The 26282-nt window shown below is 41.4% G+C and overlaps 1 protein-coding gene across 1 annotated transcript; it reads right to left on the bottom strand.

The window, feature by feature from the left end:
• Positions 1–14757: 14757 nt before the first annotated feature.
• Positions 14758–23939, bottom strand: lox (lysyl oxidase). Its single transcript, XM_080467609.1, has 7 exons — positions 23285–23939; positions 20256–20364; positions 19786–19917; positions 18864–19020; positions 18307–18402; positions 17826–17941; positions 14758–16542 (listed from the first exon to the last, which is right to left on the bottom strand). Exons 1-7 carry the CDS (start codon positions 23808–23810, stop codon positions 16536–16538), a joined length of 1143 nt encoding a protein of 380 aa, XP_080323735.1. The 5' UTR covers positions 23811–23939; the 3' UTR covers positions 14758–16535.
• Between the last annotated feature and the right edge of the window lie 2343 nt (positions 23940–26282).

Genomic DNA, 26282 nt, shown 5'->3' with positions numbered 1-26282 from the left:
AAGGCTGACGTATGGCGCGCAGAGAGGAGGCGGTGAGAAGACCTATCACTCCCTGCGCTCTTCACAGCATCACGGCCGTCCGAGGAACCTCGGAGAACTACACATACGATGGATTTCTAACTCTGTAGTAGTGCACTGGAATTTCCTAGTCATGTAACCTTGTCATCTGATAGTAATTTGCGTTATAATGTTTTGGTTATTATGCTGGAAGGTCCGCAGAATTCGGAAAGCGTTGCAGTGAGCTGGTGAGTCTTCTGTCTCAGAAAGGATCTTTGCAGAGCGCAGTCAGAAGAAATGGAGCCGCTCCACAGATCAGATATCCTTATAATAAAATACCGTTACTCCGTTACTCCGTTACACTCGGCATATGATTAAGATTGATTGATGGATGGATGGAGGCACCCGTACTCATGATCCCCACTCATTTCATTCATTTCATCCAGAAATCATCATAGAATGTGACAAATCTACAATAATCACAGTGACGTTTGCAGTGAAAAGAGTTACATAGAACTTTCCACGAGGCTTATTCTTTTTTTCTCCAATAAAAAACAGCATAGCACGTTATTTATTTATTGAAATATGTATGAATAATGTTGATTGGAACTGCTCTCCAGCCTTGACTTACATGTTTAATACAATCATCCATTACATGGATCAATGGATCTAATAACAGTGTGAGTGAAGATCCACTGAGATCTGCTGCTCTGCTCTCCAGCAGCGCCGCCTGCTGGTCAAGTGCATCATTACATCAGGAGACCAAGAAAAGAAAGAAAGAAAGAAAGAAAGAAAACATTAGAAGTATTTATTTGCATTAGAACATAGTTTTGTTATGTTTTGATTGTGTGTAAAACATTTTCAGTAAGTCTCTTTTCTAGACCTTTTCACTGTGAAGATAATTTAGTCAAACTGCTGCTGTAGCCTGTTTTCCGCCATCATTTGTTAAACTGTCAAAATCATGTACTCTTGTATCTGTTGTTGCTCTTTTACTAATGTATGTGTTGGGATCTCACAAGACCACAGAAAGTTGGTTCATTTCTGATGAAAGACAATCTTCATTTGTCACGATATAAGTTCATGACATGTGAAGTCTGACTCAGGAATCTGCCTGAGCTTCACACCCAGCAGGGCGTCCTGCAGGGAGTCCCATGGAAATCCTCCTGCCCCCATGCTCTCAGCCAGTCACCGATTGGGAGAGGCCCCAGGGTTCGGCACCTTTGAATTCCCCCCACTTCACCAAAAAGCATTTGGAGAGATTCCCAAAAGAGCGTTGATGGAGGAGGTGGGTTGCTGGGAGCAGCTAACCCCAGAGTCCTGCAACCAAAGGCCTCAACTCCTCTTCTGACCAACCACGAGGGTCAGACCTTCCCTCAGATCCAGAGACCAGCAGCCAGAGTCTGACCTCCCATCAACCAGGGAAAACCAACCGGTTTCTCCAGGACAAGACCAGGAAACGACACCTCACAGAACCTCCTTGTGCTTTTTCCTGAACCAGCAGGAAAAGCACCACAGACCCGAGCGACCAGATCCTCCGATCTGGACAAGGGAACAACCAGGACGCTGCAAAGACTCTCCTGAATCACCACCTTGGTCTTCTCCTCCTCATGAATCATCACCTTCGTCTTCTCCTCCTCCTGAATCACCACCTTCGTCTTCTCCTCCTCCTGAATCACCACCTTCGTCTTCTCCTCCTCATGAATCATCACCTTCGTCTTCTCCTCCTCCTGAATCATCACCTTCGTCTTCTCCTCCTCCTGAATCACCACCTTCGTCTTCTCCTCCTCATGAATCATCACCTTCGTCTTCTCCTCCTCCTGAATCATCACCTTCGTCTTCTCCTCCTCATGAATCACCACCTTCGTCTTCTCCTCCTCATGAATCATCACCTTCGTCTTCTCCTCCTCCTGAATCATCACCTTCGTCTTCTCCTCCTGAATCATCACCTTGGTCGTCTTCTCCTCCTGAATCACCACCTTCGTCTTCTTCTCCTCCTGAATCACCACCTTCGTCTTCTGCTCCTCCTGAATCACCACCTTCGTCTTCTCCTCCTGAATCACCACCTTCGTCTTCTTCTCCTCCTGAATCATCACCTTCGTCTTCTTCTCCTCCTGAATCACCACCTTCGTCTTCTCCTCCTCCTGAATCATCACCTTCGTCTTCTCCTCCCGAATCATCACCTTCGTCTTCTTCTCCTCCTGAATCACCACCTTCGTCTTCTCCTCCTCCTGAATCATCACCTTCGTCTTCTCCTCCTGAATCATCACCTTCGTCTTCTCATCCTCCTGAATCACCACCTTCGTCTTCTTCTCCTCCTGAATCACCACCTTCGTCTTCTCCTCCTCCTGAATCATCACCTTCGTCTTCTCCTCCTGAATCATCACCTTCGTCTTCTCCTCCTGAATCATCACCTTCGTCTTCTTCTCCTCCTGAATCATCACCTTCGTCTTCTCCTCCTCCCGAATCATCACCTTTGTCTTCTCCTCCTCCCGAATCATCACCTTCGTCTTCTTCTCCTCCTGAATCATCACCTTCGTCTTCTCCTCCTCCCGAATCATCACCTTCGTCTTCTCCTCCTCCCGAATAATCACCTTCGTCTTCTTCTCCTCCTGAATCACCACCTTCGTCTTCTCCTCCTCCTGAATCATCACCTTCGTCTTCTCCTCCTCCCGAATCAGCACCTTCGTCTTCTCCTCCTCCTGAATCATCACCTTCGTCTTCTCCTCCCGAATCATCACCTTCGTCTTCTTCTCCTCCTGAATCACCACCTTTGTCTTCTCCTCCTCCTGAATCATCACCTTCGTCTTCTTCTCCTCCTGAATCATCACCTTCGTCTTCTCCTCCTCCTGAATCACCACCTTCGTCTTCTTCTCCTCCTGAATCATCACCTTCGTCTTCTCCTCCTGAATCATCTCTTTCGTCTTCTCCTCCTCCTGAATCATCACTTTTGTCTTCTCCTCCTGAATCATCACCTTCTTCTTCTCCTCCTGAATCATCACCTTGGTCTTCTTCTCCTCCTGAATCATCACCTTCGTCTTCTCCTCCTGAATCATCACCTTCGTCTTCTTCTCCTCCTGAATCATCTCTTTCGTCTTCTCCTCCTCCTGAATCATCACCTTCATCTTCTCCTCCTCCTGAATCATCACTTTTGTCTTCTCCTCCTGAATCATCACCTTCTTCTTCTCCTCCTGAATCATCACCTTCGTCTTCTCCTCCTCCCGAATCATCACCTTCGTCTTCTCCTCCTCCTGAATCATCACCTTCGTCTTCTCCTCCTGAATCATCACCTTCGTCTTCTCCTCCTCCTGAATCATCACCTTCGTCTTCTCCTCCTCCTGAATCATCACCTTCGTCTTCTCCTCCTCCTGAATCACCACCTTCGTCTTCTTCTCCTCCTGAATCATCACCTTCGTCTTCTCCTGAATCATCACCTTCGTCTTCTTCAACCAACTGGGATTACCTGAGATTAGTTCAACCTGATGTTCTGCATAGAACTGTTTAACTTTATGGAGATGTGTTGAGTTCTATTGATCATGATATTAATTAGATTCTATTACAGTTATTGAGTTCTATTGATAAAGATATTAGGAGTAGTTATCAACCTGTAAACCAATGTTAGCTCTGCCACACACACACACACACACACACACACACACACACACACACACACACACACACACACACACACACACACACACACACACACACACACACACACACACAGACACACACACACACACACACACACACACACACACACACACACACACACACACACACACACACAGGGTCTGCCTGCTAATCTTTACTAACTCGTTAACTAACAACCTGCACATTTCACATCAAAAACAACATCACACAGTAACTGAACACCGTCTGAGGACTCCAGACGTTTTACAAAACAAATCACATTCACATCAACTCATTCTAGAATTGTTCCTTTAACAGAGACACACATTCACGGGAGGATGTGAGTATGCGCAGTGAGTGATTCGAGTGTGATGTCATCGAGTGCAATCCAACATAGCGGCACCCGGTTGGTAAAACAAACTTTTCTGTCCAGCTGGAAAAAACCTCAAAGCAAAACAAAGAAACAAAAGGGAAATTAAAATCACCCACAACGGTGGAAGAAGACACAATAGAAGATCTTCAAACCTACTTGGACGAGTGCTACGAACGTCTCGTCATGTCCAAGACTCCATGGACCTCGTCCTCCAAGAGAAGCCGACCCGAGCCGTCCCCACCTGTGGCTTCATCCCCATCTAAACAGTTCGAGGACATCCTGGACAGCATCAACACCAAGCTGACCAGCTTCGATGCCCGGCTCGCTCTGTCTGTGTGTGTGTGTGTGTGTGTGTGTGTGTGTGTGTGTGTGTGTCTGTGTGTGTGTGTGTGTGTGTGTGTGTGTGTGTGTGTGTGTTCTGTACATTTAAGTATGTGTCTGTTGTTTTGTGTGAGTGTGTGTGAATGTTTGGGGGGGGGGGGGGGGGAGCTGACCGCTGGCTTCCAGCCGGGCTCATACTGGGCCCTGCGGGTCTTAGACACTGCTGTCCAGCTATTGGGCAGCGTGGGGGGTCCAGCTGGGTCAAGGTCCTTGCAACGGGGGGACCCCCCCTCCCTCACAACCCTCCCTACCTTACCTCACCTTACTTCACTCTACAAAAGGGACTGTGGTGCGATGCCTAGGGTGGGTGGTCCAGGCTGCTTAACTGCAGTCTGGGCCCTCCCCGGACTTTGCACCGCCCACAAATTTTAACCTCACATAGTCAAGCAGGGTCTTGAGGGGGTAAGTTGCTTTCGGGGTTCTGCCCCCCCCCCCCCCCAATCTTCTCTCTCTCTCTTTGAGTGTTCCCCCCCGGTCATCTACAGAAGCCATGCCAGCTTCTAATAAAAGCAGCAACAGGTGGAGACTCCAGGTCTCTGTTGCAAGAGCAAAAACTCCGGAAGGTTCTCAATCACATCATATTGTTTGCCCACGCTGCCGAACAGGACAAGGAAAACAAAAACAAAAAAACAAATCACATTCACATCAACTCATTCTAGAATTGTTCCTTTAACAGAGACACACAGGAAGCAACGCTAAAGACGAGCTTCATGTTCTAATGTTCTCCAGCACCTGGTGGAGACCGAGGACAGACTTCCTGTTCTCTGAGAACCTCCATTTGGAATGTAGTTTCTTCCGCCATCTTGTTTTGCAGTTCTGGCCGAGTTCACTCACACTCCTTCCTCCCCCCTCTCTCTTTCTCTCTCTACACACACACACACACACACACACACACACACACACACACACACACACACACACACACACACACACGCCAAGCTGTATATAGGTAGTTAGAATCTGTGTTTGTTTTCATTGTAAAATAAATATAATTTTTTGGAATCATATTTTCCTGTGGGCTCACCACCTGCAGGAAGGTTCTTAATCGGTGCAATGTGTGATCTGGGTGACGGTGCTCAGACTGCCACACCCGCCACCCGGAAACGGATAAGCAGGAGAAAATGGATGGATGGATGGAATCATACTTGTTGTTTTATTAATGAGCACAAAGGTGAATGAAATGTCGACATCCTCTGTGTCAAGAACTCCAAAATGCTATGGTAATTGTAATTAATTTAACTATTAATTCAAATTCCTCATTAACTGTTTAGTATACCTTATGAGACTGATTGAACTGAACTGGCTATCATTTCCTGTTAAACAGGTGGTGCTCCCGAGGTGTCTGATACAGATCAGATTCAATTTCCAATGACATGATTAATAACTATCTTTGATAATTATTAATCATTATCGATAGCCAAACTGGCAAAACACAACAGAAATGGTACCCCGTGCCCAAACTCACTAAATAATTGGTACCTAGTGATTATTAAGGGGTGAGAAATCCCTACAATGTACCTGTTTGATAATTAATGTATTTTAATATCTAGATCGTACTGGTCAGGTTCAGTTAATCTCTCAACGATTGGAAAGTATTTGGATCGGTGTGGTAACTGTAAATAGTATATATAGCATCAACAAGGGTATTGTCTGTTGATTCAAAGAATCTCCATTGGTGCATCACAGTTGATGCAGTTTCTTCATTTCTCTTACTGACAGTAACACATGTTTCCATCAGTGATTGAATGGTGATATTAAATTGGTACTTAGTTCTTGTACTCGTACTGGTCCTTTATAAAGCGGTATCAGGGCATACCTATCATCAACGTCAAGTAACAAAGTCCTCTCCTCATTTTGAACAGATTAAACAATTATGGTGAAGGAGGAAAAGCTTTAGTGTTTTTAATCTGTGTTTTTGGATCTAAACTGGCCTGATTGTGATAAAAGAGTTCTGTTGCTAAACTAACTGCTTTATTTATTTATGTTTTTGTTGAGTCTGTCTGGAGGAAGTCCAGTCTCTTTCCTTTCTGCTCAATCCTGACACGCTACTTTTGATTCTGCACTGGAAACCACATCTCTTCATTAAACTGGGAAGAAATGAAACAAAGCGTCACTTTCATTACTCTAAAAATTAGAAGTAAGCGGTCAGATGGATTCACCTTTAGTCAATGTAAAAGTCCAAGACTCTGCCTCCATGCTTCCGTCATTGACCGGTTTCATCAGTCAAAACTCCCTAATATAGAAGAAAATGTTCTTCAGGGTGTTGGCTCAGTGGGTGACACAATATCTGAAGCAAAACTATTTCATCAAAGCATCAATCCAAAAATCTGGATGACCATGTTTCTCTGGATGCATCGAGCTCACCAGTGTCATCCATCCATCCATCCATCCATCCATCCATCCATCCATCCATCCATCCATCCATCCATCCATCCATCCATCCATCCATCCATTTTCTTCAACTTATCCGTTTCCGGGTCGTGGGGGTGAGCACCGTCACCCAGATCCCATCGCACCTGATTAAGAACCTTCCTGCAGGTGGTGAGCCCATGGGAAGGTGGTGCCCGGCGTGGGACACAAACCCACTACCCTGAGATTGTGAGTCTCATGCTCTACCAGCTGAGCTAGCCGGGGCTTTTCACCAGTGTCATTTGGTATCAAATTCAGACAACCAAGGAGAAACAAAGGATCTATGTGCTTTTTCTTGACCTGGCCAATGTCTGTGGGTCAGTTCACTCCACTGCTATTCAGGTATTCTGATGCCAGACAAAGTAACACATTTGGTCAAATGCTATTTTCATACTTTCAGGATTTGCAGTTTTGTGTCACATTGGTCTGTTTTATTACAATTTGGCAGCCAATCGAGGTGAGCATTATGACTCTTCTTTAGCCTTCACAATGGCGATGAAGGAAATGATCAGAGCCTGGAAATGGGTGGCAGGAGGAGAACGTGGTCAACAATTGCCAATACAGGCGTCCATGGATGATATAACCACTCTAACAACAAGAGAACCAAACTGTGGAGGACCTCTGAAGAACTGAAGAAGCTTGTAGAATTCATTGATGCATTTATATAAAAATCTATTTACAAACAATAAATTTATTCAGTCTATTTTTGTATTGTAAGAGAAAAATCCTCAGTGATGTAAAAGCAACAGATTTTTGTTTTTTTTCATGATGAATTGTGAAAATGTGTGGTTTTTATCTGTTTTTAGCATCTTTAAAACAAATTTTCTTGAATAATTATAGTATGATGTTGCGTTTTTATACTGACTCTGAAGTTTTGAAATCTGAAATATCCTTCAACAACATGATCGGGTTTAACTAATAGTGAGAGTTCTATAAAAAGTTCAACTGGTCGTTGCTTTCTCATTAACATTTCAGGGGCATCAGTGCTGTTTACCAGCAGGCTTTAGTTTTATGAAAATCTCTGATCCAAATTTACCGCAGAACACACACCTCATTTGCATATATGGGAAGGATGGGGTTAAATTTACCCTATTAATAACTTACCAGACTGCGATGTGGTAATGAATGAGGACCCACCACTGAAAATACAGAAGTGCACCCTCGCCCTGAATAATCTCCAGCATCTTGCCAACGGTTTTCTGTTCCTTTTGGGTTTTTTTTCTGAAAATCCTTTTAGCTATTTTCACTAAATGTGGGGATCCCTGTCAGAAAGTGTTGGAATAGAGAAAATGGTTAGAAATCTACAGGCATCTGCAGCATTAGGATTAAAGCTGTGCGAAGAGAGAGAGAGAGAGAGAGAGACAGAGAGAGAGAGAGAGAATACAACATGTGAGCATTCATTAGACATTAAATCAGAAAGCCCAGTTCCAGTACCAGACGTCCCAAACATCCACTAAACAAACTAAACCAGCAGAGGCCAGGAGGGAAACAGCTCCACTGAGCAGTGGTCCAGAACATGTCTAAGAGACGTCATCTCTATACATCCAGAAGACGTCCTCAAAGGGGCCAGAATGAAAGTTTTTTATACGTCTTTCTTAGACGTCGTATGGATGTCTTTTCTGGACATCATATTGACGTCAATATTTGACATCCAGAAGACGTCCTCAGAAGAGCCAGAATGACAGTTGTTTAGACGTCTCTCTTTGACGTTGTATTCACGTCTTGTCTGGACGTCATATGGACGTCAATGAAAATAGAACAGGACAGGTCATCCGTCTTATCACAAGAGACATACAGGAGTAATTTAGCATTGTCATTTACCATCACATGGACATTTTTGGATTGTTGAAGGAAACCAGAGAACACGTGCACACACAAGTTAATTCCAGAAATCCACCTGAAAAGGACAACTGACAGTGCTGATTAAACATTTACTCATGTACATAGTAGTATTCACGAGATGGAAGGTTCTCAAAGTGGCCAGTTTCTCCATGGAGACTTGAAAAGTTCAAAACCTTGTGACCAAAACAATAAATGGTCAGAACTCAGAGATTAAACTTCACATGTTGTCTCCTCTTGCCTGTCAGGATCTACGTCCCTCAATATTTTAAGGACAAATTTTTAATTATACAGGCAGTTGGACTGAACAGGCAGCTTGTGACCTGTGTCTTTCAACTGATACTGGGCATCTTAGATGTAAATATTTTTTTTAATGTCCATCATTTTTATGTCATTTGTCAACTAGTTCTGGTGTCAGATAGACATCCAGATTATGGCCTGGATGGACGGACGTATTTTGGACATGTTTTGGACGTCTAGGGACGTTGCTTGCTCAGTGGGGCAGATTGAACCAAAGGAACAGGGCAGTTCTCTGTTACTGACCGCTGCTCAGAGTGAATTCTTCTTGCTCTGTTATTGTCCTCGAACATGTTAAATGAACTCAGAGCTTTTGGTGTTGCTTCATCTGTAAGAATCTAAACACACACACACACACACACACACACACACACACACACACACACACACACACACACACACACACACACACACACACACACACACACACACACACACACACACACACACACACACACACACACACACACACACACACACACACACACACACAGGGATTCAGCAGTGCCAGGTATGACTCCTCAGAGATAAAGCAGATTCTCACACTTGGCAGTAACTTACTTAACACAATGATGAATATGATCACACAGAAAAACATAGTAGAATAAAATTACTGAAGCTCTGCATATTTTTTCTGCACTTTTCTGAAAAGTGTGAAAAGTGCACAATTCAGGAGAGTGAAGTCAGTGTGTGAATGACATCGAGTGAACGACAGAGCTGCGTGTGGTTTTTCCTCACTCCTCTCTCGCTATCGTTTCCCCTGTTTAAGGGCACAACATCAGCACCAATTTCCATTTGACACGCATTGTCATTTTCAAGAGAGACCAGTGGAAACAAACACAAACTGGCATTAAAATACATGAAGACAGAATAAAATTACCATACAAGGACATTTATCAGAAACGTTTTTCTTAACAGGAAGAAAGTACCGTGTATTAATGACTCTGCAGCTTAGTGGTAGTAGTGGTAGAGAACAAGGAAAAAGACTCACTCAATAGATCTAAAAACTATTTTTATTGCTGCCATTCGTGTAACTGTCATTATCTGCAGTACTTTAAACAATTACACAAAAATAATGTGCAGTTTACTGGAAGTGTAGAGATAGGGCTGTCTGCCTGATAAGCCAGTAAAAATACAAATGGAAAAAACCCCAAATTTGCACATTGAGCAATACACACACACACACACACACACACACACGCATGCACGCACGCACGCACGCACACGCACACACACACGCACACGCACACACACACATACTCACAAGCACACTCATGCGTGCTCACACACTTCCCCATTGGCAGCCTTATAAATGCAGGCAGCGCCCCACCGACTTCAAACCATCTCTGATCTGCAGCTGAAAGAAGATCCAACCAACCAGTGAGAAGATGAAGACAACAATGCTCCTCCTCGCTGTAGTGACTCTCTGCTGCTGCTTCACCTGCCTGCACGGTAACCACACACACACACACACACACACACACACACACACACACACACGTTCAGGTCTTTACCTGAACGTGTGTGTCACTTTGAAAGTCACTTTGAAAGTCATTTGTTGTGCTTTCATTTAGTTTCTTTTATAGCTTGTACAGGGCAAATAGGAAAAACTTCAATACTTGTGGTTTGAATTGTTTTTGAATCAACTTTTCTTGTTTCTTGGCTGGTTCATGTAAGCTTACCTGAGTGAATACATCAAACATTGTTTTGACAGAAGAAAACTAAAATTAGTCCAGTTTTCTTCAACTTCACAGCCTTTCACTTTTTCTAAAACTTCAAGTTGTTTTTTTAACTTTCTTTTAAACTACCAATCTTAAGTGTACAGCATGTGAACTGTCTGTGTGAGATGAGTTTAAAGCTGCAGTAAAAGCTGGACAGGACTTGGACTTGTGTGGTTTTCTTCAAATGAAGGTTGAGATCAAATGTTAAACTTCATTTTGATAACTCCAGGAGTATTTTCCAGGTTTTCCCCGGCACTGTTGCTGCATACGAATACTCCCTCATTGTGTCCCCAAGAAGCTCATCAAGAAAATCGAAGTGATTCCTGTTTCAGGAAACTGCCGTCGGACTGAAGTGATGTGAGTACTAAGTGTGTTTGTCACTGTAATTGTACAAACTGCATGAAACAGAAGAATTCCTGCTGTGTGTCACAGAATCACCAGAAAGAACAACTCCACCGTCTGCGTCCATCCACACAATGACTGCCTCAAAGATGTCTTTCAGGCATTAAACGTAAAACAAAGGTAAACATTCTTTCTTCGATATCAACATGTCACACATTTAATCTTTCAATATGTTGCCCCAAAAAAAGTCTTCAAAGGTGAAGATGTGTGATTTTCTTGTCTCTGTAAATCTTGATGGTTTTGAAAACCATCAGTTTGGTTGTAATGAATTTGTGGTCAAAGAATAGGATTCGGGTCAATAATTCAAAATTTCATCAAATCACCACTCCAAACAAGGATCTGGACGTCTCTTTATTCAATTGTGTGCCACACAAAAATATTAGAAACCTTTTTGTCGTTATTTTTCATCATCGTAGATGTTTGTACAAATACAAGAGAGTAAATAATGAACAATTACATGTTTTCAGTTCAGTTTATTTCTGTCATTGTCGGGCAAATTTGTGTTGCAGAAGTATAAAACATAACATGACATAACATACATACATACATACATACATACATACATACATACATACATACATACATACATACATACATACATACATACATACATACATACATACATACATACATACATACATACATACATACATACATACCCCAAAATCCAAGACAAGTAGTGAAACAACAAGTCAATAGTCCTGATCTCAGAAGGGAAATGTATTTATTCTTTTATTTCCTTTGATCAAAGTGGAAGCAGAATTTGTACATTAATGCATTCTACATTTTCAATCTAGCACCTCCATGGCTGGAAAGGAGCAGCAGGAAGAAAATACATCTTTACTCCTTACTTGAAACATGAAAAAAGATGGTCTGATATCACCTGCAGTTGATTTCCAGTAGCGTCTACCCACCATCAGCACAATGATTATACAAACAAACAAACAAAAAACAAACAAAAAACATGCCGTTCATGTTTGCAAGCTTAAAATCAATTGATTGTTAACATCCAGTTTAAATTTCAAGTGACAATGTTGTCTGCAGACGGCTGAAGATGAAGGACAGTTTGTACCTGTTTGAGCCAAAAGCCTCAGCCTGTCAGACAGGATGACATTAGTCTTCCTCTTTATTTCTTCTATAAATTTGTTAGTGTGCACAGTTGAAGTCACACAATCCTACGGCTGGACTTCATGAGGCTGGTTACCAAACCAGCAGCGAAGAGAAGGAGTCAGCACAGATTTAATGTACGATCTAGAATAATATCATTAGAGGTCTGCTCATGTTGTATTTGTTTTCTGACGTGTTTCATTGAGCTTCTGAATGTGTTTTTTTTCCAGGAAACGTAGAAGCTCCAACTCGTCCGCTCCCACTGTGGAGTAGAGATCGCCTCTTCATCGCTATTCATCTCACTGAAATCTATCAAGCCCACAGGCCTCAGTGTTTCTCCCCAACTGGAAAGGATCAACATCAACTACACAGTTATTGCAATTCCACTCAAATTACAAAAACAGCTTTCGTTGTTTCTTTTATTTGAACTATGAGCCTCTCATCATTCTGTGGTTTATTTTAATTAACAGGGTTTTTCAATTGTAATGGCTTGTACATTTCTTTGTGTTTACTAAACCTATTAACATGTGTGGAACTAAGAATGTTATTTTAAACACACACACACACACACACACACACACACACACACACACACACACACACACACACACACACACACACACACACACACACACACACACACTGTAAAACGTACTCACTTGTTTTTACTTAAACTAATAACAGCTAGATACAAACCTGTCTTACAGTGTTTGGTAAAATATGCATCAATTGAAATATATGTGACACATAGTGTGAATACCACACTGCTGTGAACTTCCACATGGGGGATTAATGAGTTTGATCGTATCTTATCTTATCTAATCTTGTAACATTTGACTCAAATACATTTACATTATTCTTCCGCAACAGATTGCCTCGTATTCTATAATTACTGGTGTTAATAGAAAAGTCTTTGTGATGTTTTCCATAATTAAGATGATGAAACATAACATTACATGTATATTCATGTCTATCTCAATAATAAAGAACAGATGGTGATAGTAGGACTCAGTGTTTTGATCATAGGAAGTCCTATATAGGGATGGGAATTGATAAGATTTTTCCGATTCCGATTCTATTTTCGATTCTGTTTAACGATTCAATTCTTTATCAGTTCTCTTATCGATTTTTTTATTTATATAATTATTATTTTTATTTTATTTATTATAAAAAGGAGAATTAACAGGTAGATTACTCGGGTGGGAATTGATAAGATTTGATCAATTCTCCTAATGATTCCTGAGTATTTATTTGAAGGGAAGAAAAGTAGTTTTACAATCTTCTGCACCAAAAGGAACAAATTAATTTTTTCCAAACATGAAACTTGAATTATAATTTTTCCCTTAAAAACGAACAGTCAAATGTGTATTTGCCTTCATTGGATGCCCCCTGGAATTTACACTTTTTCAAATGTTGTGCTGTTGACAAGTTAACCCTCTCTGGGAGGCGGAGACTGGAGAGGAACGTGGAAGTGACATAGCAGGAGGAACGAGTTCTCTCGGTCTGCATGGAATGCTGTGTTTTCATATTGTGTTGGTGCTTTTTTTGAGGGGATATTCAACTAGAATGATCTAATACATAGACATACAGTAGTAAACATCTACTAGATTGTGTATGTCTACACAGTAGACATACTCTAGTAGAGCGTTTAGTACTGTGACAACTAGGGGCTCACACATATAGAGAAGATTATACTAGCATTGGAACCGGTTCTAAGTCAGAACCGGTTTTCAATTCCCATCCCTAGTCTTATAATATACACACTGGTATTGGTAATGCTGCTATGTGACCACTAGGTGTCACTGTGCTGCCTGCTTGCCATGCTGAGTAAAAGTCTGTAAAATTCAGAGTACAGCTGGAGTATGTAATCAATCTGCTGAAACGTCAGACGTGAGACAGACCAGCCTGCGTTTGTATTGGAAGTAGAAGATTGTTTCTGATGTTAACGTCTGTGGAGGAAGCTGCTGGAGCTTCATCAGTGCAGAGTCGTTCCTCCAACATGAGGGGACGCGGGCCTGTTCTGGATCATTCTATGGTTCTGGTTCTATGGCGCACGTTTGTGGTAGTACACCTACAGCTGCTCTGCAGAAACTGTGTGTCAAGACGAGCTCGTTTGCTGAGTAACAAACTTGATTCATATGACACCTTCCTCACACAAAAAGAAGAATGAAGTGCTTTAAACAAAAACAATCTCAGAAAAGCAGAGAAACTTTGTTGTCTCGGGACATGTGGGAGGAAGTCAGAGCAGCAGACATGGCGAGGACATAAGTACAAAGAAGACACAGAAAGAAAAGCTGTTTATGTGAGGCCACGGTGCAAACCACTGCACCACCATGCCTGTTCTTTTTTCTTTTTTTACACTTTTACAGAGAAAATCCAACAATTCCTCATGATCAAGCTCAGGTGGAAAGTAAAAACTGTTTTAACATAAAGAAACCTGGAGGGCTAGAGTCAGAGGTGGAGACTTATTGGCTACAATCCATCCATCCATCCATCCATCCATCCATCCATCCATCCATCCATACATACATCCATCCATACATACATCCATTCATCCAGCCTTCAATGCATCAACACTTTAATTGTCACACAAAATCAAATCTCATTCAAATAAACTTTAATAAAGTAATGCAGGTTGATAACATGACATGTGCAGGCCTTTATACAGCTCGGCAAACACTGAGTGTGGTTACAGGTTGTCAGGCACACATTGTGGGATGAGAACACACACCTAATATAATGCACACCGAAAACATTTAAAGAGTAAATTCAAATTGCACAAAAAGAAAAGATTGTGCTTCAGCACCTTGACTCTGTTTCATCGCACCAACAGAGCCTGATGAGATACACAATGAGGGAGGATTAAAACGCATTCATTTTAAAACTGAAATCATCTGAAGCTCTCCTTTGGAATGACTCAAGTTTACAGTGAAGTACAGTGTGTCGTGTAAAACGCCGTTGTGCATTAAGTGGCAGTGTTGAGTTCTTTAGTGCGTCGAACTCAATCCTGCTCTGAGCTTCATCAGTTTGTTGTTAAAGACTGAGGACGAAAGCCCATTCAGTAAACATGTAGTAAACATGGAAGAAGAAAGACAACAAATACAACTAAAGCTTTTATGGATGCCATGCTATACAATTAAAGTTGATTGAATTAAATGTTTTTGTTCATGTCGGTTTGTGAGTATTGTGATTGAGGTGAACACACTGAACTCCTTCATTTAATTGGAACTTAACTCTTTAATTTACTTATTTTGTGACATAAAGCAAATCTGAGAGATACTTTGTTGTTAAACAAATGATGCATTGATTCCTAATTTTAACATATGTTGTGAAAATTTAAATAAAAATAAAAATCTGTGTTTATATGCAGAAATATATAATTTTCTATTTGGGAAATAACGTGTTACTCAGCATCGCCAGCTTTGGAAGTATGAAACACAATAATTGACCCTGCTAACAACTGAACTGCAGGAGCCTTTTCTTATCTCCTGTTTACACAAGGTTTCAAGTGAAAACGCATCATTTCTACATTTTCCTTTCAGAAAAGTTTCACGTTTACGTGGCGACGTTTTGAAAACGATGTTCGTTTACATGGCAACAGCAGAAACGTTGAAAATGCTGTAGTGAGCATGACAGGCTACAGGTTGGGGCTCTTGGTTGTTTTTGTAATGAAACTACACACATGCAGCAGAGAACAAAACGCTATTAACATCAACCATGGGAGAACAAGGACATTCTAGTGAACAGACCACCAAGTTTGGATTGTTATTATGGTGACTGTCAAAATAAAAGTATAAAGTCCAGGAGGATATGGAGTGGGAGTCTTGACACTCTGGAGGAATCATTGTTGTTATTGTCCATCTACTGAGCATGGGGTTTGAGCTTTCACTTGAAATCGTAAACAGGACCTCCCGCTGTGCACAAAGCAGCAACAGGCGCTCCCCTCACTTCTTCTCATGATGCAGACTTCTGTGCTTCCATGTATTGGAGTGGTCAAGTGGCCACGCAGCTTCTTTTCTGAATGAGTGCAATCAAAGGGGCTCAAACTCCTGAGATCCTTGGCAATGAGAAGGCAACATTAGTCTGAACATTCTGACAAAATGATGCTGACAGTAACTCCAGCAGCGGTTTTATGTAAATCGTACAAAATCGCTTAATATGGAAATAAAGTGATCATATGAAGATCTGTAATAAAATCCTGAAATGGAATGAAATGAACCTTTTGCTTCACTCTGATTTGACTTTAACATGCTTCCTGCTTTAGATGTTTGCTTGTGTGTCTTTTTTTTACATTTGTGCTAAATGCTGAAAGTTTTATGACAAATAAACAAACTGAGTCTCCAGTCTGTGGTCTTCAGGTTCCTGTACCAGGAGTCGCTTCACTGACTGCAAAAATGAGAAAAAGGGGACAAAAAGATCATTTGAAGGTTGATAAATTGTCCCAGCACAATAAGCAGACTCTATTTCTCTCATTCCCAAAGGAGGAAAAAAGTACAGAAAATTTGTTTTCAAGTACAACTTCAGATAAATCACTTATTGATTCAATTTAGAAGAGAGAAATACAAACTATACACCAAAACAAACTATAAAGCCAATGAAAATCAAACCACAGTCTAACGTTGCTTCCTAGCAGGAATTCTCTTTAAAACCAAACTAACAAAGAAAACAGCTTGCTGGTGTTACTTTTATGTAGGTTGTAGCGCCGCATTATTTAATAACAGTGCAATATGTAATCGTGTAATACATTTTCAACTCATTATGTAATAACACCACATTTTGTAATAGTCTGCCGCATTTTGTAATAAAATTCAAATTTTCTAATAAACTTTGTTAAACTTGTTACATGTTACAACCGTTATTACAAAATGTGGGTGTTCCACTTGTTTATTTATTTTTTTTATAAAATATAACCATTTGGTGCTTTATGGAATAAATGTTGCCCTTCATCCGTATACATGGTTCTATGCTTAATAATGTGTAAAACGTCTTTGTCTTTGTCCTGCCAACATGGAGATGGTAGAATGCAGCTCTAAATCAGGTTTAACTTTTTAGATCAGCTGCCATTGTGGCTGGTAGATTTTGAAAGTTACAAGCCAGCTAGTATTTCCACGAGCCATTTCTATTTCCTTGAGTAAACGAAACCAGATTGTAAGTGAAACCAGATTGTAAATGAAACCAGACTGTAAGTGTCACTGAGTGCATTCCAACATTCAACCCACATTGTGTAATAACTGTAACAAGTTATTACAAAATGCTTTCAAGAATTTTTTTTACAAAATGCACCATTATTACATAATGAGTTGAAAATGTATTACATTATTACATATTGCACCATTATTACATAATGCGGTGCTACATGGGTAAATATAGAAGATCATATAATAATTTCTGCACTTCAATAGCGTTGGCCAACATTAGACCAGGAATTACATTTCATTTTTAATGATACGTCACATTTATTTCTGAAAGATTAAAATGAACCATAAAGTGTGGGTTTACACAGCGACGTGTCTAAATGAGTAAAGACTGGTGGAAAACAAGAGTACGTGCTGATTTCGCAACTGATTGAGCACAATTACTTTTCATTGCTCCTATTAATGTGAGAAGATGCAGAGCTGCAGAGCTAATGGCCTCGCCACATCAGGAAGTGAGGAACATCGGAGTCTTACGATGTGGTGGTGCATCCGGAGACGTGTGCCGCGGTGCCGGTGTACTGCACGTCACATCGAACCACGTTGTTGTTGTAGTTGGACTCCTGAACGTGCTGCTTTGGGTTTACCGTCACCTGGTGGGGCAACGCAACGATTACACAAAGTGGCACAACACAAGGTCACTTTTGTAGGAAAAAGTTTGCCCCAAATCCATCATCTTCAAACTGGATTTTCTTTTGTAGCCGATACAAGTACCGGCCCGATCCCGAGATACTTTCAACGTACTCAATCTGAGAGCGATCCAAGGAGGACATTTTGAGGAGGCAGTCTACATCTGTTTTAAGACACTGTCTGTTGATCTTAGCTGTAATCTTTATATTTAGAATAACAGCTGAACTTTAGGTTCAATAAAACCTTGTTGTCATAAAAATTTGCTGCTTTGTGTTGAATTAAAATTTGAATGAAAATGAGTGTTTCATTTCCATCCAGTGAGTCCGACCTTGAGGATGTATTTTCCTGGAGAGACGTCTGTGATGTCGATCCACTGACAGTCGATGTCGGCGTTATAAGTGTCGAAGCAGCCGGGACTCAAACCCTAAAGCACAAGAAGAAGAAACAAGAGAAGAAGAAAAAAATCTAACTATGCAAACAATTCAGTTGTATCTTTCGTTTGTCATGTGAACATGTCATCCCTCTATGTGCCCTTCATGCTGTTTTATCTGTTTTTTAACATCAACTTATATTTGTTATCTTAACATTGAATATTTTTCGTTGTCTCTTAAAGGTATTTTTAAGATAGTTCCCTTAATTTCATTATAAAATGGTCAAATGTCTGACTACTGTCTTTGTCTTCACAGTGTGTGTGTGTGTGTGTGTGTGTGTGTGTGTGTGTGTGTGTGTGTGTGTGTGTGTGTGTGTGTACCTGTGTGTGTGTGTGTGTGTGTGTGTACCTGTGTGTATGTGTGTGTGTGTGTGTGTACCTGTGTGTATGTGTGTGTGTGTGTGTGTGTACCTGTGTGTGTGTGTGTGTGTGTGTGTGTGTACCTGTGTGTGTACCTGTGTGTGTGACGTGCAGGCAAAGCGGCGGTAGTATCCGGGCTCGCAGGACGTGTCCTCCAGACAGAAGCTGGCCTTGTGACCCTCGGCCACTTGTTTCTGAGTTTGTCCATCCAGCAGCTCGTACAGGCTGAACTCGTCCATGCTGTGGAAGTGACTGAGCACCGCGGCCACGGTCAAGTCAGGGCGGTGGAGGGACTAAAGAACCAACTCCACAGTGTGAGAGTCCTTTGTAACGTTTTAGGCTATACGTCTTGAAATTAGGGAAGGACCGATACCGACACTGGTAACGATACCGGGTTTCGGTCCAATACTGCTTGGAGTACTCGTACTCGTACTCATTCTCATACCAATACTTGTAAAAGCTGCCTGATACAATGGGGCAAATATGACGTGACGTCACCCGACAGCAACGTGTCCCGCAGGCACGCAGAAGAGCAGGAGTGATGGGAGATTCTTTAATATTAATGAGAATGAAACAAGTGAGACCGACTCTGAATTACATTCTGAGGCGGTGAAAGATTTTCTGTATAAAATCATCAGTTAGCCCGATAGCAGTTAGTTTAACTGCTATCGGGCTCGTGCTACAAGCTACATGCTAAAAAGTTTTACGCTTTGAGGCATTTAATAAGTACTCGTATCGATACTTGGTATTGGTAAGTAGCTCAAGGTTAGTACTCAAACTTGAACTTGTCCTTTAAAAAAGTGGTTTTAGTGGATCCCAAGACTTTTTATTTGAAATGTGTGACCCTTGTGGAGTCCATCAAGGTTCTGTCTCAGGCCTAGTGTATTTACTGCCTCTATTATCTTTAATTTAATAATAATGTAAAAAAAAAAAAAAAAAAACACTTCCTAATTAATACACAGACGTAGTACAGCTAAGAGCCCAACACAATGATGGCCTGGTGTACCAGCTACCTACTTATGACAGCTGTGCCACTCCCAGGCATATCGAGGTTTGCTGGGCAGGAAGTCGGCTGTTCCCTGGTTCTTCACTCTTTGAGGAAACCTCAGCAACACTCTGGTGTCGTAGTCATTGGACGACTGAGCAGAGCTGGAAAAGAAGAACGGGCAAAACCAGAGGAACTTAAAAAGAAAACTGCAAATGAAGGGACAAAACTGCAGGAAGGTCTGTGGCAGTGGTGGCCTCGCTGTCAGAGAAGCTGACTTGGGGTCAGACGTTGGCAGGTTTGAATCCCGCTGCTCACCACTGTGGGTCACCGAGCATGACCCTTGACTCTGCTGCTCCCCGGGCATCGCACCGCGGCAGAGCCCACTGCTCCCAACATGTTCAGTCAAGATTAACTTTGAATAGGATGTTTTCAGTGCAGAGAATTCTTCTCTAGAATTAAACACCGTCGGAGAGAACCTGCCATCAGCAGCGTGACTTACCTGGCCAGGCAGTTCTCTTCAGCAGCGCAGCGAAGGTTGTACATGGGCAACCTCTGGATGTAGGTGGCAACCTGGATATAGTACGGATCAGGAGCCAGATCAGGGAGACCTGCATTCACAGCACAGTCGATTGAAATAGATGCACTTAGATGAGTTTATTACTAGAGTCCCCCTGAGAAAAAGACACTGCTCACAACAGACTCACACCACAAACTACAACAAATCAAAACTGCAATTTATAACAGCGAGTGGTGGCCAGAGATTGATCATCTACTTTGTTCATTGAGCACCTTTTTAAAATAGTATTTTACAGAGAATAACAACAAACAAAATGACGTTCATAATAAAATCAGGATGGTAAAGAGGAATTCAAGCAAGAAGTAATTGAAAGAGGCCATCAGTTAAAAGCAAATCTCTAAAAGTGAGTTTTAGGGCTCGTTTACACAATAAGTCAAGTGAAAATGGAAAACTTTCATAGAGTCTTGGGTGTCCATTTACACGACAACGGTGCTCAGAGACACTGAAAATGCAACGTCTTGAAAACGCGCTCAGTCGCAGTGTAGATGGGTGAAAACAACACTTTCTGGAAACGGTGAGCCTCCGCCCCCAAGTGGACAGTGGAAGCACTGCAACTGGCCATGCACACCACAGCCAAAGTAACTAGTTCTTCTGTACATGCTCAGTAGAGGGACAATAAGAACAATGTTTCCTGCAGAGTGTCAGATGTGCAGATGACTACCAGTCCATATTCTCCTGGACTTGGTAGTTTTATTTTGACAGTCACCATAATAACAATCCAACCTTGTACTGCCATTAATAATGAAACGGCACCAACTCATGGCCGTTTCCATGTCAAAAATACTGCGTTTTCAGTTGAAACTTTGTTTTGAAAACTTAGTTTAATTAGATGAAAAAAAGTTTTGATGAGATGGACCCATGGTGATCGGAAATGAAAAACACTACACACTTTAGACAACACAATGAAAATGTCAGGTCGTTACTGATTGGATTGTTGCCACAATGAGGACAAATCATCTTGTCTCTTAACTACTGAAGGAGTCTCTTATCCACCGATTATTCAGTGGGCAGGAATGACTTCCAGTTTGTAGTGTTTTCTCTATTTGTAAGTGCTTTTTCTCAATTTGGTAATGTTTTCCCTAATTTGTAGTGTTTTTCGGATTTGGTAGTGCTTTCTGAAGTTTGTAGTGTTTTGCACTTCCAGGCCACCGTATGGGCCAGAGCTGGAGGAAACCACAGATTGCTTATGAGGATGTGGAGGAAGTTTCAGCCAAGGTTTCTTCTCATTGTTCAGTGTTTGTGGATGGAAGGTAACTGTCTGTGGAGGTGGTGGGATTTAAAGGACTCCACAGGATCATTTTGAGGTTTTTATCTGAATTGTGGTGAAAAATCATGGATCATCCAACAGTTAATGTGCTTAAAACAGTCACTTTTAGCAGCGCGGCTCATGGATGAATCGCAGTTTATGTGTAACAGCCGTTACTCTGTGTGAAAAATCTTTCGCTATGAGTCAGATAAAGAGAATTTTATGTCAATATTTTGCTTTCAAGATTTAATTCGACATGTGACTTTCTTCTCCATGTGCAGCTTTCTGACATGCCCTTTAGTTGAACGTCTTCCTTATATTATATCCTTTTCATGCATCCATCGTCATGACATCACGTGATAAACTGAGTGACCGTTTAAATATCGGTCCTGGTTCTACTTTTGCTCATTCAGATCAACCGTGTCGACTTTCCTTTTAAAGTCAAAGCATATAAAAATACATTGATATGTCATGGTTGAGAATTATATTGGTTTTCTTTGGAAAGATCATCCTGTCAATGAATATTAATGAAGAGGCACTAGCAGACTTCAAGGAAAGCATGAGGAAAGTGAAGATATGCCCCCCTTCACTCTAGGTTTAAGGAGATTGTCTAGAGATCCAGTTACACAAATAATGAGCCTATAAAATTGGTCTAGACTTATATTTCTTTTTACAGAGTGAACCTATGAACTTTAAAAGGGCTCGGTGAATAGAAGAACACACTGATCTTCATGCAACTAGTAGTATTTAAAATACCTTTCAATAAAAATCATATTTGGAAACCTCAAAGACGAATCACTGGCTTGCTTTAATCCATTCTGTACAACTGGACCCGGAATGATATCTTTAAAAAGTTCAGTATTTTCAAGAAATTTCCACATCCTGTCATTGTTGACGATGCATCTTGGTGGAAACTTCAGCGAAAGCTCCTCCTGTTGTGGCACTTTGCAGCCTTCACACTGCATGTTTAACTTCACAGCTTTGACATTAATGCACTACTAATACATCATCATACAGCAGGGGTGTCTAGCATGAGGCCCATGAACCAAAACCAGCCTGCAAGAGGCTCCAATCCGGCCGCCAAACCAACAAGCCAATTATAAGAATTCCAAGGAACACAGGTACACACACGACTTTTTAAAACAGTTTGTCACAGTAAATTTGCATTTCAAGAATTTCCCACAAGGATTGTACAATTTTTCTGATTCTGCAAAAAGCTGAATCATTTATAAGACAGGTCTTTAGATTATTTCACAGAATTTACCAGCAGAGTATCATTAGAATTTACTTTATGTTGAGATTGTAGAAACTTTCTGTACTATTTGCAAAACATTTTTCAAAAACATTGACTTTTTCTAAAGTTATACTCGACATCAAAACAAAAAAACAAACTTTAATGTTAAGATTGACAGGTTATTGTAAAATAGTGCCATTTTACCTGTCCAGCCCTATCAGGACAACATTGGGCTGAACTAAAAGGTGTTAGAAAGTCCTGAGATACAATATTTAACTGCAGTCTCAATATGTGTTAACTGACCAAAACGTTGTAATGACTGATTTAGAAACAACAGATGCTTTTGATAAAATACTACATTAACTGTCTTTGCATTTTTTTTCACATTGTATGGTTATCCTTTGTTGGACAATATGTTTGGCTCCTATTTCTGTTGTACATTTAAAAGCCAAAAGTGAATGTTCTTCTCACCGTGCTGATGGTAGCTGGTGCCGTATCCGTGCCTGTGGTGACCCCGGTGTCTGGGTCTATAGTAGGAGTTGTAGTAGTTGTAATAGGGGTAGTAGTTTGACGCCTTGTACGGGTTGTACGGATCATCTCCGACCATCATATCCTCCGGTCTGGCCGGCGGTGGGTTGCCTGGATGATCCTGCATCGGCGGCTGCTGATGCTGACGTGCCATCGTGCGTAATTGCGCAGAGCCGGCGGCGGCTGGGACGCGCGGTGCCGTGTGGTTCACGCCTCCCAGGACCACCACCGGGTTTTCGTGGAGGGGCGACCCGCCGTGACGTCGCTCAGACGGCCTGTACTGTGAACCGCGGCTCAGGATGCTGAAAACCTGTCCGTTGTGTTGCCATGTCAACCCGCGCCTGAGTGCCTCGCTATCTCCAGCAGCAGCGGCCGTCTGAGCGCGCGCCTCGAGCGCATCAAGAAAAGTGCAGAGAAAAAGCAAATGCATGAAACTCAACAACAAGGTATCAAAATAGAGGTCTTTCATTCTTCAAGTAATGTATTTAATGTCTTTAAAGTGACAAAATAACAGCTTTCACTCTGTGTGCGCGCAGCCGCTGATTAAAAGAGTTAGTCTGGAATGATGGAGATCGGCTCAGCTGCTCCTTCAGATGCTGAGGGGAGGAGGAGGGATGGAGGAGAGAGTAAATGAAGAGGGAGGGAAAGAGGAGGGAGAAGAGTTGTTTTTTCTTTGAAGTGGCAGTTACCTTACATGTGAGGAATTACTTTTCTTTTTTTAAATTCTGGGTCAAGTCAAAAAACAGCTGCTGAAATTCATCAGTCTTTAATAAGCTGACTACTTTAGTTTTTACTCTGTATGCTTGTAAGTCCCTCCATAAAAATATCTAAACAGAATCAATCCATATTGAGATGTTGCAATTGGATTTTATTTTTCATATAAAAACGGTAAGCAGTCTAAACAAAGAACAATCTTGCTTGATCAACATAAATAAATTATGCAAATATTTACCTAATTTTCTTCCTTGTAGCTCTTGTAGCATATTTTTATCAGTGTGTGAGATTCAAGTTTCATTATTGCAGCTCATCCTGTTTAATCTCAGGGGAATGACCCGGGAATGTCTTAACATTTTTAAGGCCAATTTTACTCATCAACGTTTCAGGTGAACATGCATCGTTTTTGCTTCAGAAACGTTTCCCGTTTTCATGGCAAAGTTTTCATGGCAACGTTTTCATGGCAACGTTTTCATGGCGATGTCCCAAAACAGCAGAAATCCGGAAAAACTGTGTGAAAACACGAGACACAGGCATCATTTTCAGAACGTTGCCGTGCAAACATAAAACTTTTCCGTAAGGAAAATGTAAAAACAACACTTTTTAACTTGAAATGTTGCTGTGTAAACTTAGTTTTGTTTTGTTTCTTATTTTTACATGTGACTTAAAGTTGGAATACTGCTGATACACATAAAGATGCTCTAGGCATGGGTGTTTTGATCAGTTAAACTGGAAAAGGCAGCTATTATATCTAACCTGTTTTCTCTGGGTTCTCATTCCACTGGATATTATTTGTTTCTTGCTTTAGCTTCATTCTAATTAAAATCCGTCTAATTACAATCATCTCTGTGGTTAAAGCAACCCTCTGATGTTACTGCACTGAATGGAAAACATTATGAGAGATGATGTTGCACTGATGTTGTTTAGTACTAGTCAGTGACCGACAGGATTTATTTTTTATCAGCACTGTGCAGTGAAACCTCTGATCCAAGACTCCTACCATGAAGCATGTGCACCAGCGGTGTTTTTTTCCAAGGTGTTATAGAATCCATTGAAGAAGCCTTTGTTTGCTTTTATTGAGAAAAGGAGCCCAGAGTCTCCCGCTGAGCTCCCAGGATGCTTTAAAAAAGTGAAATTGAAGCACTTACTAAGTGAAAGGTTTCCTCATTTGGGAACACTATAAAACATGCAGAGTGCCACCTACAGAGTCGCAGCACTTTCCCCTGACATCAGTCCAAGTATATGACGTCAGTTGCAGTTTATCTGAGTATTGCTGGTGGGAGCATTTTCATTGTTTGATAACAGGGCTGATCGTTAAACAACAAGGTTTCAGAATAGATGAGAGCAGCACATGTTTGGTTGGAGGGCGTGATAATCGGTGTCCAATGTAACAAAAACTTAAAGTATTCTTCCAGTCTTTGTTGCGACTAACTACTGCAGACCAGAGTGACCCTATAAAGCTTTCATAGAGTCCTGCAACTAATCCTCAACCCATTGTACTTGTGACAAAATCACTCACATTATTGATTGAGAATCAATTTGAGGACTTTTCCTGGTGGAGTTTACATGTTCTCCCTTTGAATGTTGAGCTTTCCTCAGATTTCCATCAGATTAACTAGTGACCTGTCAGTGTAAATGTGTGTGCTTCTCTGTGTTGGCCCGGGGAGGAAAAGGCTCCGGTTCAGGATGGACCTTACCTTTCAGCCCAGCTACCCTGAAGCCTCATTTACACGACAACGTTTCAAGTGAAAAGGCATCGTTTTTTTATTTTTGTTTCAGAAAAGTTCCACAGAATTGTTCTGAAAACGTTGTTCATTTACACGGAAACGGCAGAAACACTGAAAACGAGGGTGTTTTCATGTTGGGCCACCAGTGGGTGCTGTCAGTAGTTTTTGTAATGAAACCACACACACAAGCACAGAGAACAAAAGACTATAAACATTAACAACACAGACTTTCTAGTGGACAGTGGATTGTTATTACGGTGACTGTCAAAATAAAACTACCAAGTCCAGGAGAATATGGAGTCATGACACTCTGGAGGAAACATTGTTCTTATTGTAGATCTACTGAGCATGTGCAGAAGAACTGTTTACTACGGCCAGTGTAGTGTTTCTGCCGTCTACAAGGAGACGGGCCCGGGCCGATACGACGACTCTGGATTTTCTCTTATCGAGATAACTTCAAGGATTAATCCTGGGTTATTTCTGTAACACGACGCTAGTTC

This window comes from Lipophrys pholis, assembly GCF_963383615.2.
Source record: "Lipophrys pholis genome assembly, chromosome: 7".
Taxonomy (NCBI): Eukaryota; Metazoa; Chordata; class Actinopteri; order Blenniiformes; family Blenniidae; genus Lipophrys; species Lipophrys pholis.
Note: the sequence above shows the minus strand (reverse complement) of the source record. Positions and strands in the feature narration are given on the sequence as shown.

What these genes read in the sequence shown, in the direction of transcription:
- lox (XM_080467609.1), bottom strand. Translation starts at nt 23,810, where the DNA reads ATGAAAGACCTCTATTTTGATACCTTGTTGTTGAGTTTCATGCATTTG. An exon ending in GAAGAGAACTGCCTGGCCAG is followed by an intron (nt 19,918 to 20,255) that starts GTAAGTCACGCT and finishes CTTCTTTTCCAG; the next exon opens with CTCTGCTCAGTCGTCCAATG. An exon ending in CCTGCACGTCACACACACAG is followed by an intron (nt 18,403 to 18,863) that starts GTACACACACAG and finishes CTTGTGCTTTAG; the next exon opens with GGTTTGAGTCCCGGCTGCTT.